Source organism: Populus alba, chromosome 6, assembly GCF_005239225.2.
Source record: "Populus alba chromosome 6, ASM523922v2, whole genome shotgun sequence".
Classification (NCBI taxonomy): Eukaryota; Viridiplantae; Streptophyta; class Magnoliopsida; order Malpighiales; family Salicaceae; genus Populus; species Populus alba.
The window spans coordinates 22409391-22423108 of record NC_133289.1 but is presented as its reverse complement, the minus strand read 5'-3'; the positions used below and the strand labels follow the sequence as shown (position 1 = coordinate 22423108).

The following is a 13718-nucleotide window of genomic DNA, read 5'->3' as shown; positions in this document are numbered from 1 at the left end:
AAAAAACTAAAATATTTTTTATTTATTTATTTTGCTTGCAAAAATTAATCTTACAACAATTTTAACTAAATTTATATTTTTTAAGATTTAATTTTAAAAATCTCAGCTAAAAATACTTTTCTTAAACCTAATTTTTTTATTAAATTACAACTATAAAAGATACCACAACACCAGATTAGGGTAAATTATAAGGCATCTTGCCAGAACATTACTAGCATACAATCACTAGCTTTTTTATTTATTTATTTTACAAGCACTGTTAACTTTCTTCTGAACTCTGCACGGAAAATTACACTGCCGAGTGGTCTCCACGACTCAGAACAACTCATATCACGCAAAAGACTACTAAAATAACAGTGTACATCGAACACCAAGAATATTAAACGCCCATCCTGCCATTGGCAAGGATGCTTTGTGCCTTCCACTAAAGTTTATTTTCAAATGGACAAAGCTTAAGACTAGAAGAGACAGCATTACATTTCCACTCAAGTTTTTACAAGCCTACTACCATTGAATTAATAAAATACAAAGTTCATTTACGATACACAGCATATATTGGGCCCCATCACAACTGATTTTTTGCATTCCGAGAAGAAAAACAAATTACGCTGATCTTGCAGGCCATGTTGCTTGAGCTGACATAATAATTCCAACAATCACTCCAAACAACCCCAGAGCACTACCAAAGATCTCAATCACAAGAATCTTCACAAAAAGAGTTGAGTTTTGGGCATCAGACAGAGCACAGCTGCTTCCAATTATACCCACGCACAATCTGTTCCGCCAAAACAGAAAAAGAAAAGCATATATAATTAACGGAAATTATAGATTGGTGAATCATGACGACACTAATGCCCACATAATTAAAATGGTCAAAGTTTTAATCACAAGCATGCCAGCTGTTCATAAAATTTTCATGTTATATACTTCATGATGCATAGCATATATTTCAGTAGAAGAGAAAAGCCAAGCAGATGAAGATGAAGATACTAACCCGCAGAAGAGGTTTGCAAAGCCCACAATAATCCCAGAGGCAAAAATTGCATATCCAGCTCTAAGAGACTCGGGGTCATAAATCTGTGATGCTGGAACACTCTCTAACTTTGTTTGTAGAATAATTGCTACAATGACGCCATAGATAGCAACAGCCTCACAAAAAATTACACTGAGAAACAAAAATAGTTGAGCAAGTCACTGTTTGAAGGCATCATTTAAATTTCATAAGTTCAGTTATCATGTAACATAACTTCACAATCAGAAAAAATGCACATTTTGCAATCACTACATCCTGCATAGGTGCATGAAACTCAAAACTTGATAGAACTTGGAATTAATATGAGCAACTATAATCCAGTTATATAGCATCCTTCTCACAAAAGAGATGTTTCATTCATGAAATGGCACAGCATTGCATGTAGAGACACACTTTGAAAGGGGATTGAGAAGACTAGGGAAAATAATTGAACTAATAACATTTAGATTCTAGCTAAAGCAGCAACACATTCATTTCGAAGCTAAACGAGACACTCTCCTTAACCCTTCTAATTCAATGTGTAAAACTCATCTGCTGGGCTCTCAAGAATTGTAAGAAGAATGAAGATGCTCTAGCTACCAAGTATAAACTCACAAGAAACTAAATACAAATTGTGCACAACCACCTATAAACATACACCTCAAGCCATCTTTGCACAAGACAGTAACGTTATCTTCCCAACATAACCTTCCAAAGTTCCCATCTGCAAAAACATTTTTGAAAACCCCTTCTCTAACTAGTTCAAATCATGATGATTCTGATAACCAATTCACTAGTCCAAGATTCCGCAACCCAACACAAAAGCATTCAGCCCCACCACAGCACCACGGAAAGCACATACAAATAACATACACAGCACAGATCCACACCAACTCCTCCGTCCCAAAGCAAAAATTTCTCCTCCAACCACAAGCTTCTTAGTGCATTTAAATTTCTCACTAAAGAAATGCAGACAATACTCATCAATTTTGATTCACATCTTATAGCCCACTACCAATGCAAACACCATTGGATGCCAAAAACCAGTTTGTAACCCAAACAGATACTCAAATCAATCAATCATCATCAACCAAAAAATCCCCACAAAAAAAATCAGATTAAAATAAAATCCATAAAAATCAACAATTAAACTTGAAAAAAAAAATCAAAATTCCACCACTTTACACCCAAATCAAATTGAAATAAAGAAAAAAAATTAGGGTTTATAGTAATTTATAATAATCACCTGATGAGATTCTTAGAAGTAATGCGAGGAGCCTTGATTGCAGCACCAATTAAACTACTCCCAGTTATATAAATCCCCCTATCAAAAACACCATAGAAATCACATAATAAATAATTAATCAACAAAACATCAGGTTCAGCACACCAAAATTAACAAGTCACGGTTGTACCAGGCGGCGCCGAGGACTGAGACACCGATGGCGATGGCGATGCCTACGGCGGAGAAAGTGTAAGGAGAGATCCTAACGAGTGCATGCGACCATGAGCTAGACATTTTCGTGATTTGATAATTTGCGGGGATTTTTTCTTCTCCGATCTGATTGGTTTTTATCTGTGTGGAGAGAGCTCCTGTCGAGTATGTTAATTATAATTTGGGTAAACTACATTTGCATCCCTGTATTTTTACTTTTTACAATATAATCATTTTTGCGGTTTCAAGAACTTCAACGATGGTCCCTAATTTTTAAATGATCGAGGAAAGATAATAGTTTAACAAGACATGTTTTTACATGATGGAAAAAAAAAAAAAAAAAAAAAACAATGGATTGCTCTCATTTTTTATTTTTCAAGTTTTACGCTAGTTTATGTGATTCTTGAATTAATTTTTACTTAACAATACATGATTATTAAATTTAGTTTAGGATTTGATGTATTTAAGAGTTGGGTATAATTTTTTTTAAAAAAAACATAGAGTTTATAGTCAATTAGCCCAACTAAGATTTCTAGTTTCGATTATCAAATCAACTTATTATATCGAGTTGAATTTAATTATGTTAGAACTATGCTTCTTCTTCTTTTTAATTATAATTAAAGATTATATCATTATTCAACTCAAGATTTTTTTTTTAATATAAAAAAATATCAAGATATTTTTAATGTGTTTTTTTTTAATTATATATATAAAAATTGATTTTATATAACCTAGTCGACTTGATATGTTCAAAAATAACTAGAATGATTAATAAAAATATAATTTAACTTAAAAAAAATAGGATGACATCTTTTTTTAAATAATGAAATAAAAACATATGAGATCAACTTGAATTAGTTCAATATTAAAAGATGAAATTAAAAAAAATAATTAAAAAATAGTCAAAAAAATAATTCGAGTCAACACGACTAACTCTTAAAAATTGTGACTCGAATTATGAGAACATGATAACTCCATAGAAAATAAATCAAAATAAATTATAAAAATATATATCTAATAAATCTAATATCAAATGATAAAATAAAAAAAAACAAAAAAAAAAAAACAAATGTGATTAGAGTGAAAAAATACTTTGTTTTTCATTGTTAATTATTATAGTGAAAAATCAAATTCTTTTAGTGCTAGTTAATACATTATACATTAGGGATTCATGAAAAAAATATTACACATTTAAGATTAAGATTTGGATTTTAGTGGCTCAAGTAAACAAATTCATCCAATCCTTAAATTATTTTTTAATTTTTTTAAAATATTAATAAAATATAATCATATTCATGGATTTTAAAAGAAGAAATAAATTAAAGTAAAAGAAATGAAAGGATAAACAGATGTTTTATTTGTTATACGATGATCAAGAGCTATGTTTGAACTTTTAAAAAACTTAAAAATGGATTCTGAAAATTATAGTTTATTATCATAATATGTTTTTAGTAATATCTATCTATTTTAATTGTCTGTTTGAAAGTGTGATTACTTTTCAAAATATTTTTTATTCAAAAAAGTATTAAAATAATATATTTTTTATTTTTTAAAAATTATTTTTGATGTCGGCATATCAAAATAATCTAAAAACACTAAAAAAATTAATTTAAAGTAAAGAAAAAAAATAAAAAAAATTTAATTTTTTTTTAAAAACGCTTTAAAAATGTAAAAACAAACCGGATAACAATGCAAGAGGCCCAATAGAAATATTAAGAAGAAAAAGGCTAAAAAATCTGGCTCATGGACCCAATCACACATGCATAAAACCACCTCCACGGATAGAATCTTGAGTATATTACAATTAGGTCGCTATAGTTTAACAAAACTAAATAATTAATCCATACAGTTTCAAATATTTATATGTTACACAACTACATTCTTGAATCCCTTAATAATCTAGCCTCTTTGTCAATTCCTTATTTTTTTTCTTCCCAATTTATTTATTTTAAAAAATAGGATAAGAAAATTGAGTAATTAAAACATGGGATTTTAATTAGAAAAAGAAAATGACATTTTTTAAGAAAAAACTAATGATCAATGCTGGTTTTTGGACTTTTTAATTATTGTTAGTATTATAGGAGCTGATTAATTAATTTTTAATTTTAATAAAATATAGGATCTTTTGTGTTAACAAACGACATGCATCCGCTTCTCCTACTCTTTCCCTTGGATTATCCCCTCTTAATTATGACTTTTTTACATAAATGTATTATCCCTCATAATATATGGGATTCTATAACTTGTTTTTGGAATTGTTTTCTGTTAATTACTTTTTTGATAATTCATCTATTTATTAATAAGATCATCTCATCCATTTCTATTAGCAACACTGAAGAAAAATATATTTATAATTTGTAAATAGATATAAATAGTTTATCAATTAATTCCCTAAATATATCTTTCATGCGATTCATTTGAAAGATTTATGCATAAATTGATTTTGAAACCAGATTTCCTTTAAATAAATACAACAAATATAATAAATGTGAAATTCAATAAAAAAAAATAAAAATACAAAACCAACTATATACGGAATTCGTATTTTCTAACTACTACTAGCTATTGAAGCAATTCCTGAAAAATTAATTAAAAAAATATTATATATATAGTTAAATAATATACATAGGAAGTATGTGGCAATAAAACTAACAATCAAATACTTATAAAATTTTGATTTTTTTAATATGGAATATGATCTTATTGATTAAAATAGTACTTTTATTCTTTAATTCATTAAAAGTGAACTTATTGGTAATTTTCAATAATGAAAAAAAGAAGATATATAACAACATGTTCAATTTTAATTTATTTTTTAGTAATTTTTCAGAAACAATTATATTTATTATGAATTAAAATAAATGTGATTTTATTCAAATTTTAATGTTACATGGCATTTGATATTTGGATCTTAAAATCTTGAATTTTCGTTTTCATTGTCTTAAAATTAGTCTTAATATTTTTATACCATATAGATCACATGTAATACATGCACTAAAATTATATACTAGTATATATAAGAAAATATATATGAAGAAAAAAAAAGTTGACATGGATGACTTAGGTGGATAAATAACTCTCAGAGTCTCAATATAACTTCAATTCTCCTCCTCTACCCTAACTCCGAAGTCGAATGCAACTAAACCTCTTGGCTCCTGATTTTTTTTTTTAAAAGAAGCTCATGTCTAAAGAGTTTACCAGCTGGTAAAACCCTAAAAACTTGTTTCCATATGCTTACAATTTAGCCGGCTCCAAACAAGAACAGCAGTCTCTTCAGGTACTTTTCTTCTTCTTTTCATGATAAGGAATTATACTGCAGCACCATCTCCTTCGTATCTATATGTATAGAACTTGAATATTTTTGTTATATTCTTGTTCTTTATAATATTGATTATTAACTAGTGTTTTTTTACGTTTATTTTTAACTCAGTGGTTGCTGTTGTTCATGGAAAGTCCATTGATGAGCTCTCGTCGAGACACACTTATGATCCTCGCCTCTACACGTGATATATTGAGCAGTCTCCCAGACCAGATTATCTATCATATTTTCTCATTCCTTGGTGCTAATGATACTGCACGTCTTGGTGCAGTGTCAAGAAGGTTTAATCAACTATGCACATCTAGCCCTTACCTGAATTTCGTTGCGGATTTTGATTCTGAATATTCTGATCCTAGCTGTTTAAGAACAAGGTATGTCGATTTCTGTTCTTATGTCAATAAAGTGCTGCGATGGCGCGAAAAGACTGGAGGAGGGCTACAACGTTTGCATGTTCATTGGTGCTCCTGCAAGCAAAGAAGGTTTGATATTGGAGAGACTGCTGTTAATTCATGGTTTACTATTGCTACAAAGTGTGGAGTTGAAGAACTTGACATGCTAGTCCATGTAGACCCATGGAGAGGCTATTCTTTGCCGGGTTGTGTTTATAACTGTGAATCTCTGAGGGCTTTGAAATTGAATTTGCAGATGGGGAGGTTCAATTTTCGAGTAGCAGGGTGGGACTGGCTCAAGGACCTGTGGCTAGATTCAGTTACCGTAGAGGATATGTATTTTGGACAGAGGATTTCTGAATGGTGTAAATCTCTTAAAAGGCTCACTCTCGAGGATGTTGATGGCATTAGTGGTGGTCTCAATATGACAACTTCATCTCTTGAAGAGTTGACAATAAGTGGTTGCGATTTTGGTTTTACTGGTGGGAATTTTAACATATCTAGCTCATCTTTTAAGGCTTTGACAATATACAGGTGCCAGTTCAAAGCCCAGAGGCATGTTAACCTTAACTGTCCATCTTTGGAAAACCTGACAGTCCATGACTCTGAGTTTGGAAAATGTTTTCTTTGTAAGATAAGTTGTGAATCTCTTGAGAAACTAAGAGTCTGTGGGTCTAGTTTCCTTGAAGCCTGCCATTTCCGCATCGCTTGTCCAAATGTTGGCCAAGTCATGATTAGCAGCTGCAGGTTTGCAGGTACTTGCGTTCTTAACATCAACAGCTTTTCCCTTCAAGACCTAACCGTGTCAGAGTGCAACTTCAGCTCTCTAGGAAGTGCTTTGCAATATTTGCCCCCTGTAAAAGACTTCCAAGCAGTTCCAAGCCTCCGCAGGCACATCATTGTCAAGGCTGCAAAGCTTGAGAAACTGAACATAAGCTCCTCAGATGAATATTCATATGAATTTCCTCTGAAAATTGATGCCCCCAACCTCAAGGTCTTGTGGTGGGCTGGAGATCCTGTAGATTTTGGTTTTTTGAAGCAGGACATGTTCATGTCACTAACGAGCGCAAGGATTTATATTGAGCCTTCTTGTCATCATAAGAGTGTGGAATCTGATCGTCATTGCAAGCGTTCAAAGAGTTTAATCTACTGTGCTGCCAAGCTCCTTCAATGTCTAAGCGAAGCCAGATTCTTGAGAATAAATACCTGGCCTGTTGAGGTACCTCCTAACACATTTTGTTCCTGTTTCTGGGTTTTGTTAGATAGCATCATTGCCTTTGTTTTTCTTTCTTTTTGTTCCAAGGAACTGGTGACCATAGGCTTTCTTATGCCGCAGATTTTCTTTATGCAAAATGATTATCCCATAGTTTTCAAGAATCTACAAAACTTGGTTCTGCTATCTGATGGTTCACTTGCTGACCAAATTCCATTCATCGCCTCCTTCCTCAAGGGAATGCCTAACCTAAAGAAACTAATAATAAGTTGTTTCGATAAATCCCATGAGCTTTCTGATCCAAATGTAAGTCTCAGAGCACTCTTAGCCCTCGACTCTTTTCTCCATATGGAACACATTTCAGTTGTTCATCGCTTGAACATTCTCCTTTTTCTCTTCGTTGTTGCAGTTGATTAATTTCTTGGGCTTGAATTCAAGGAGCTTTAATGTGACAGAAGTCAGTCGGGATTTGAAAATTGTAAAGATAGAAGCTGTTCAAGCTCAACAGTGTATGCAGAATGATGGGAGGAGAAGATTAAAGCTTTAGCTCAAGATTTTATTTCAACTTAGGCAGATAAATATTTCTTACAGTATGGTATATAAAGTTCCTTGATTATCTGACAACCTTATCCTACAATCCATTAATAAGTACACCGAGAAAAGCTACTCTTGGATTCTAAGGATCATATAACTGTCACTATCCCCTTCTGACTTAGAATTCTGAGACAAGTCGTCTTCTTCAGCTGGCCATGTTCATATCTCTCCATCTATATGTTTGGACAGAGTTTCATCTCCTGAATTTAAGCACATTGATAGAGTCGAGGGCAGAGTTACATCTCCACCACAGTGAGGCTTGTAACTCCAGCTGGTAATCTTAAATTCCAACGAGAATCAAACTTTTGAGAAATGTTCTTGTTACCAAGGAAGCATTTGATTACCATCTCGGGTTCTTGTTTCAGAATAACAAAAATTCCCTTCAAAATTAAACTAGAAATATTTATTTTCATGATTTTATCTCTGTTTTTTCAATCAAGCATGTTTTTGTTTTTATTTTTTTAATCTTGAAATACTAGTAACCATTTCATCTTCACTCTTGTAAAAAGTTTTCCTTTTCAATATTTACTATCTCCTGAGCCTGCATTCATGTCTGAATCACCTTCTTCACCGAGACTTTCTTGTGAAACTGTGTCCATGTTTCAACCCCTCATCAGAAGCCATTTTTCTAGCCTGACATGTTTCCTCGATTCCTTCCATTGCTCTGCTTTTCAATTGGATTCCTTTTCCTGAATGACAAATTGAAAGTGGGCAATAGAAAAGGTTCCCAATTAGAGGGACGAAATGCATCCAAAAAAGCTAGCCTTTCCCCCTTTCTGCAATTTATCAATGGATAAATATTATGGCTCATGTGTGTTTTTTTCCAGTTTTATCCCCAGTATGTTTCCAATTTCTTGGAAAGCTAACTATGTTTAATAATTAAATATTCCTTATACCGTAATTTTTGTTTTTTAAAGTGTTTAATATTAAATTAATATTTTTTAAATAATTTTTAAAAACTTTAATAAGCTAATATTAAAAATTAAAAAATATATAATTTTAATGCATTTTTAATTAAAAAATACTATACATTACAATACCAACAAAATTTTTTTTTTTTTTGGTAAAAGAGCATTATCTGAAAAAGAAAACAGGTCTAGCAAACAATATATAGATTTAAGAATTTTGTTTTTCTGGTTCAAAAATATTTTTAAAAATTTTAATTTTTTTATTTTGATTTAATATGATGATATAAAAAGTAAATATTAAAAAATATTATTTAAATATATTTTAAATAAAAAATATTTTTAAAAATAATTATTATCAATTTAAAAACAATATGACTCAAGTCTAAAGAATCAGAACTGTAAGACATGATGATTAATATTAATCACTTCCCCCAGACGTGGTTTTGATTGATTAGTGCAACAATACCCCACTAAATTAACACGATGTAGCCCTTTCTCCAAACCTCCACGCGCTCCAGACGAAGAATTCTATCATCATGATCACTGCTGATCTTGAGTATCTACTTAATTAATTGGTCAATAGATATGCTCCATGATTCATCCTAATGCTAGTTTATTATTATGATTTATTCGATTCAAAGAAAGAAATACCCTCCAATCAATTTATACACTAATTAAAATTAAGTTTTTTTCCTCAAGAAAATTAATTAATCTCACTATATACTAGTTTTAAGTATCAAAATTCAAAAAATTAAGGGAAGGGATATACCTTATTAATCATTAGTCAACTTCTCCAAGTTAATAAACGTGATTTGTAAGACATACTAGTTTTATCATTGATAGTCTATCAATCTAGATGTGAGAGTAAACTAATTCAGGAAATCAAAAGGATTGATTTTGAGGTGTTATTGTGATTCAATGTTTTTTTAATTTTAAATTATATTCTTTTATTATTTTAATATGTTAATATTAAAAATATATTTTCAAGTAAAAAATATTTTGAAAAATAACATTTATCCTAATCAGAACACATTCTAAAAAATTGAAGTAATGCTCTATTGATCTCACTTATCAATAGAGTTTTTAAATCTAGTCTTGTGGTTGATCCAGCTCAAAGCTCGGGTCACGAGTTTTTATCGGATTACGCAAGTCAATCATAATTTTTTTATAAATCAAAATGAAGTTTTTTTGGTTAAAAAATAAATAAATAATTAATAGGTTGCAATTGAGTTTTTGATCTGGTCTTGCCGAGTTAATTAACCAGGTTACCAAATCCACTTGTCGTGTCAGCCAAATTTTAAACTTTCCCTTAAAAAGAAAAAAACCTAACTTGGTTTTAGTTTCAAATTAACCTAATCCTAAATTAATCAGTCAATTTGAGATGGAATTTAAAACTATACTTTTCAGGTAATAATCAATGTTGTTATTATTAAATGATTTGAGGCTGTTTAGAAGTGCTTTTCAAAAATATTTTTAAAAAAATTTGAATTTTTTTTTGTTTTTAATTAATATGTTTTTGATGTTTTAAAATCATTTTTATACGCTGATTTTAAAAATAATTTTTTAAAAATAAAAAAATATTATTAACATATTTTTTTAAATAAAAAATATTTTAAAAAACAATTATAATTATATTTTCAAACACCCATGGTTAAGAAAACAAAAGTCATTGTGTAACCCATTCAATGAGACAAAAGAAAAGAGAAACGTAAAGTCAACTAATCATTTATCTATTATAGTGTTTGGTAAACATCCAAATCTCAGTTTGGAAGTGGCATGGCCGATCAAAATTGAGGTTGAATCTCAGTTAATAACTCCATGCATTTTGAGTGCTTCGGATCAAGTTTCTAACTTCGTTGCAATTGAACATTGTATTTTTTTTATTAAAATAAAAACCTATGAATTTAATGTTATTTTGCTATATTTATTATATATCAATAATAACATGCTTTTTATCTGATTTAATTATAAAATTAGTACATATAATTTTATTTTGAAAAACAATTTTAACCAAATATATTTTTAACTGTTTTTACTTTTTAGCAAGGAATATATTTAACAACGATTTTAAACAAATACATATAGGTAAAAAAATGCTTTTATAAAAACTTATTTTTAAAAAAATTACAACCATGAAAATTACTATAATTCTAAAAAAGATCTTGAATAATTAAAAATAATATCTTTTAAACAGATCAGATTCAGCCCGCTAGCAAACAGGCAAGACCTTGGTCAATTTCTTGGACGGAAATCATGAACTTCAAAGCATAAATATTAATTGATATTGTGGTTTAAGGTATTTTTTAAAAGTATTTTTTGTTTGAAAACACATTAAAATATTTTTATATCAATATATTAAAATTATTAAAAAACACTAAAAAAATATATTAATTTCATGATTTTTTAAAAATGAAACATATTTTTAAAATACTTTCAGAAACAAAAACCAACAAGTTATACCATGTTTTATATACCCAGACTAAACTACAGAAGCATGCATGATTCTGTATTTCCATTTGTCTCGCTACCAATTGTTGAGGAGGATTAATGTAGTTGTCGGCAATAAACGATCCATCAGACCCATTTCTTTACGGCACCGATTCTTGAAATTCTTTAATAAATAAATAAATAAATTAAACAATGAATATTAATTCTAGGGTTTACTCGGGACTAACTTTACAAAACAAATGTTTGTTAAGCATGATGGAATCAACACTACTTTCTTCACTGGATATGCTCATTAATTCTATGACTAAATAATTATCTCCAGATCAATAAATTGCTGTTGTGGTTGGAAGATGCCCTTCTAGATGAAATATTAGTATTTAAAAAAGAAGATGTCCATCACCAGAAGAAGATATACCCAGGCAGGCTTCTGTATAAGTATGAGAGGTCTTAGGTTTGTTTCTTGCATAGAGGTTGTTTGTTCAAGTCTCATAAATTTTAAGATTATTGAAAGTTTATATGATTGTTAATTTTAAAATCTGTAAAATTAATCGAGATGTACATACACTGACTCGAACATCCATATTAATAATAACGAAAAGAATACCCAACCCCATTGCAGACCAATTTAACATCCTTGATGCCACAGAAATGGGAATATAGACTAGCAAACTAGAGGATATACAACATCTATTAATATTATAATTTAATTTATTTTTTAATTAAACTAAAATTGTAAGTTTAAATTATCGTCGTAAAACATGATATGGTTCGACGGATTAATTTCATGACTTGTCGACTTGGAGCCTAACTTGAATTGGGTTTAACTTTAAAATAGTTTTTTTTTTATAAAAACTATGTTGATTTGTTTCTTTTAATAATATGATATTGTTTTAATATATATATATATTAAGTTGACCGCACCCATCCACAAGCCGACTTTTTAATTAGGAATTATAGCTATATATGATTTTCCCGTATTGACCAGGAACAGCTGAGATTAATAAAGTTAATAAACATTTGAATTTATTTTCATATAAGATTCCATTTTAGGAGATTGGGAACTAAGCCAACAACAAAAATATACCAAAGTTGTCCTTACCTTCAATTTACAATCAATAAATCTTAAGCTTTTTAGACTTTTTATAATTAAACTATTTGTAGATGGATAATCCCCCAAACAATCATGATTAATTAATCTAGAACCTGGAAGTATCAGACGTTGAGACGCAATCAACACTAATTCTTTAATTTTAATTAACTAATAATCAAGCCAACATCACCACATATACCTTATTGAGTTAACGATGTAAACAGCTCATGAGTTCAGCAACCAGGCTTGAGCCCGTGTTATATACGCTATAATTAAAATTATATTTTAAAAAAGAAAAAGATAATTCAAGCTACAGTTATTAATATGGATTTGTTTTTGCATATTAAAAACGCTTGTAAAAATATAAATTTTTTAATTTTAAATTAATATATTTTTAATATTTTCATATCATTTTGATATGCTAATATCAAAAATAATTTTTAAAAATAAAAAAATATTATTTAAATATATTTTAAAATAAAATAAAATACTTTAAAAAATAATCATAACAATACTCTCAAATATATCTATAATACCCATTCGAGGCCATGGAAAAAAAATAGAAATACAAGATGGATTTATTTTGGCTTCAAGCAACCCACTAGGATGCATCTCTCTCTCTCTCTCTCTCTCTCTCTCTCTCTATATATATATATATATATATATATATATATATATATATATATGTATGTATGTAAAAGATTGACCATGAACGGCAGATTTTTTCTCTCCGGATCAATGGGGATTTTGCTCACATGGGAGAGGAGAGGGCTGCTAGGGTTAGGGTTTTCAAGATGGTGCTTAGAATAGAGCCTGGGTTTTGAGCTTCCTAGCTGGATATCTGGTTGCTGCGTTGCTGGGTGGCATATATCCTGTAGCCCTGGGAACTTACAAAATAAAATTAAAAAAAATGATTGACGTACTATAAAAGAAGATAAAATATTTTCATGGGCTGATAATCTTATTTGATTTGACGAGCAGCGTGCTGTTGTAATATTTAAATATTTAGTGTGATTTTAACCACAAAAACAAATCTTTTGGTTGTGACTGTGATGATTAAAAAATAAAAAAAACAATAATAATTAAAAGAGTAGTCGGCAGAAAATATGAAGACAAGATCGAGAAACCATAAAATAAAGATGGCCAGCAAGTTCTTAAAGAATATATCCTAAAATGGTTGATGTCTTCAAGCCCTGATGCTTTTGTGGAAGACGATCACCCTTGCTAGGACAAAAAGTATATCCTATAAAGAATACGGAAAATCTCTTAACTAGCTCATTATAGACCACTTGTATTTATAAATTATAGTC

The 13718-nt window shown here is 29.7% G+C and overlaps 1 protein-coding gene across 1 annotated transcript; it reads right to left on the bottom strand.

The window, feature by feature from the left end:
• Positions 1-377: 377 nt before the first annotated feature.
• On the bottom strand, positions 378-2598 carry LOC118050326 (V-type proton ATPase subunit c''2). Its single transcript, XM_035060647.2, has 4 exons — positions 2428-2598; positions 2259-2336; positions 995-1165; positions 378-775 (listed from the first exon to the last, which is right to left on the bottom strand). The coding sequence occupies exons 1-4, from the start codon at positions 2529-2531 to the stop codon at positions 604-606; spliced, it is 525 nt and encodes a 174-aa protein (XP_034916538.1). The 5' UTR covers positions 2532-2598; the 3' UTR covers positions 378-603.
• Between the last annotated feature and the right edge of the window lie 11120 nt (positions 2599-13718).

Excerpts from the sequence above, each read along its gene's own strand:
- LOC118050326 (XM_035060647.2), bottom strand. The coding sequence starts at position 2,531 with ATGTCTAGCTCATGGTCGCATGCACTCGTTAGGATCTCTCCTTACACT. Across the intron at positions 1,166-2,258 it reads ACTTCTAAGAATCTCATCAG|TGTAATTTTTTGTGAGGCTG; the intron begins GTGATTATTATA and ends TTTGTTTCTCAG. Across the intron at positions 776-994 it reads TTTGCAAACCTCTTCTGCGG|ATTGTGCGTGGGTATAATTG; the intron begins GTTAGTATCTTC and ends TTGGCGGAACAG.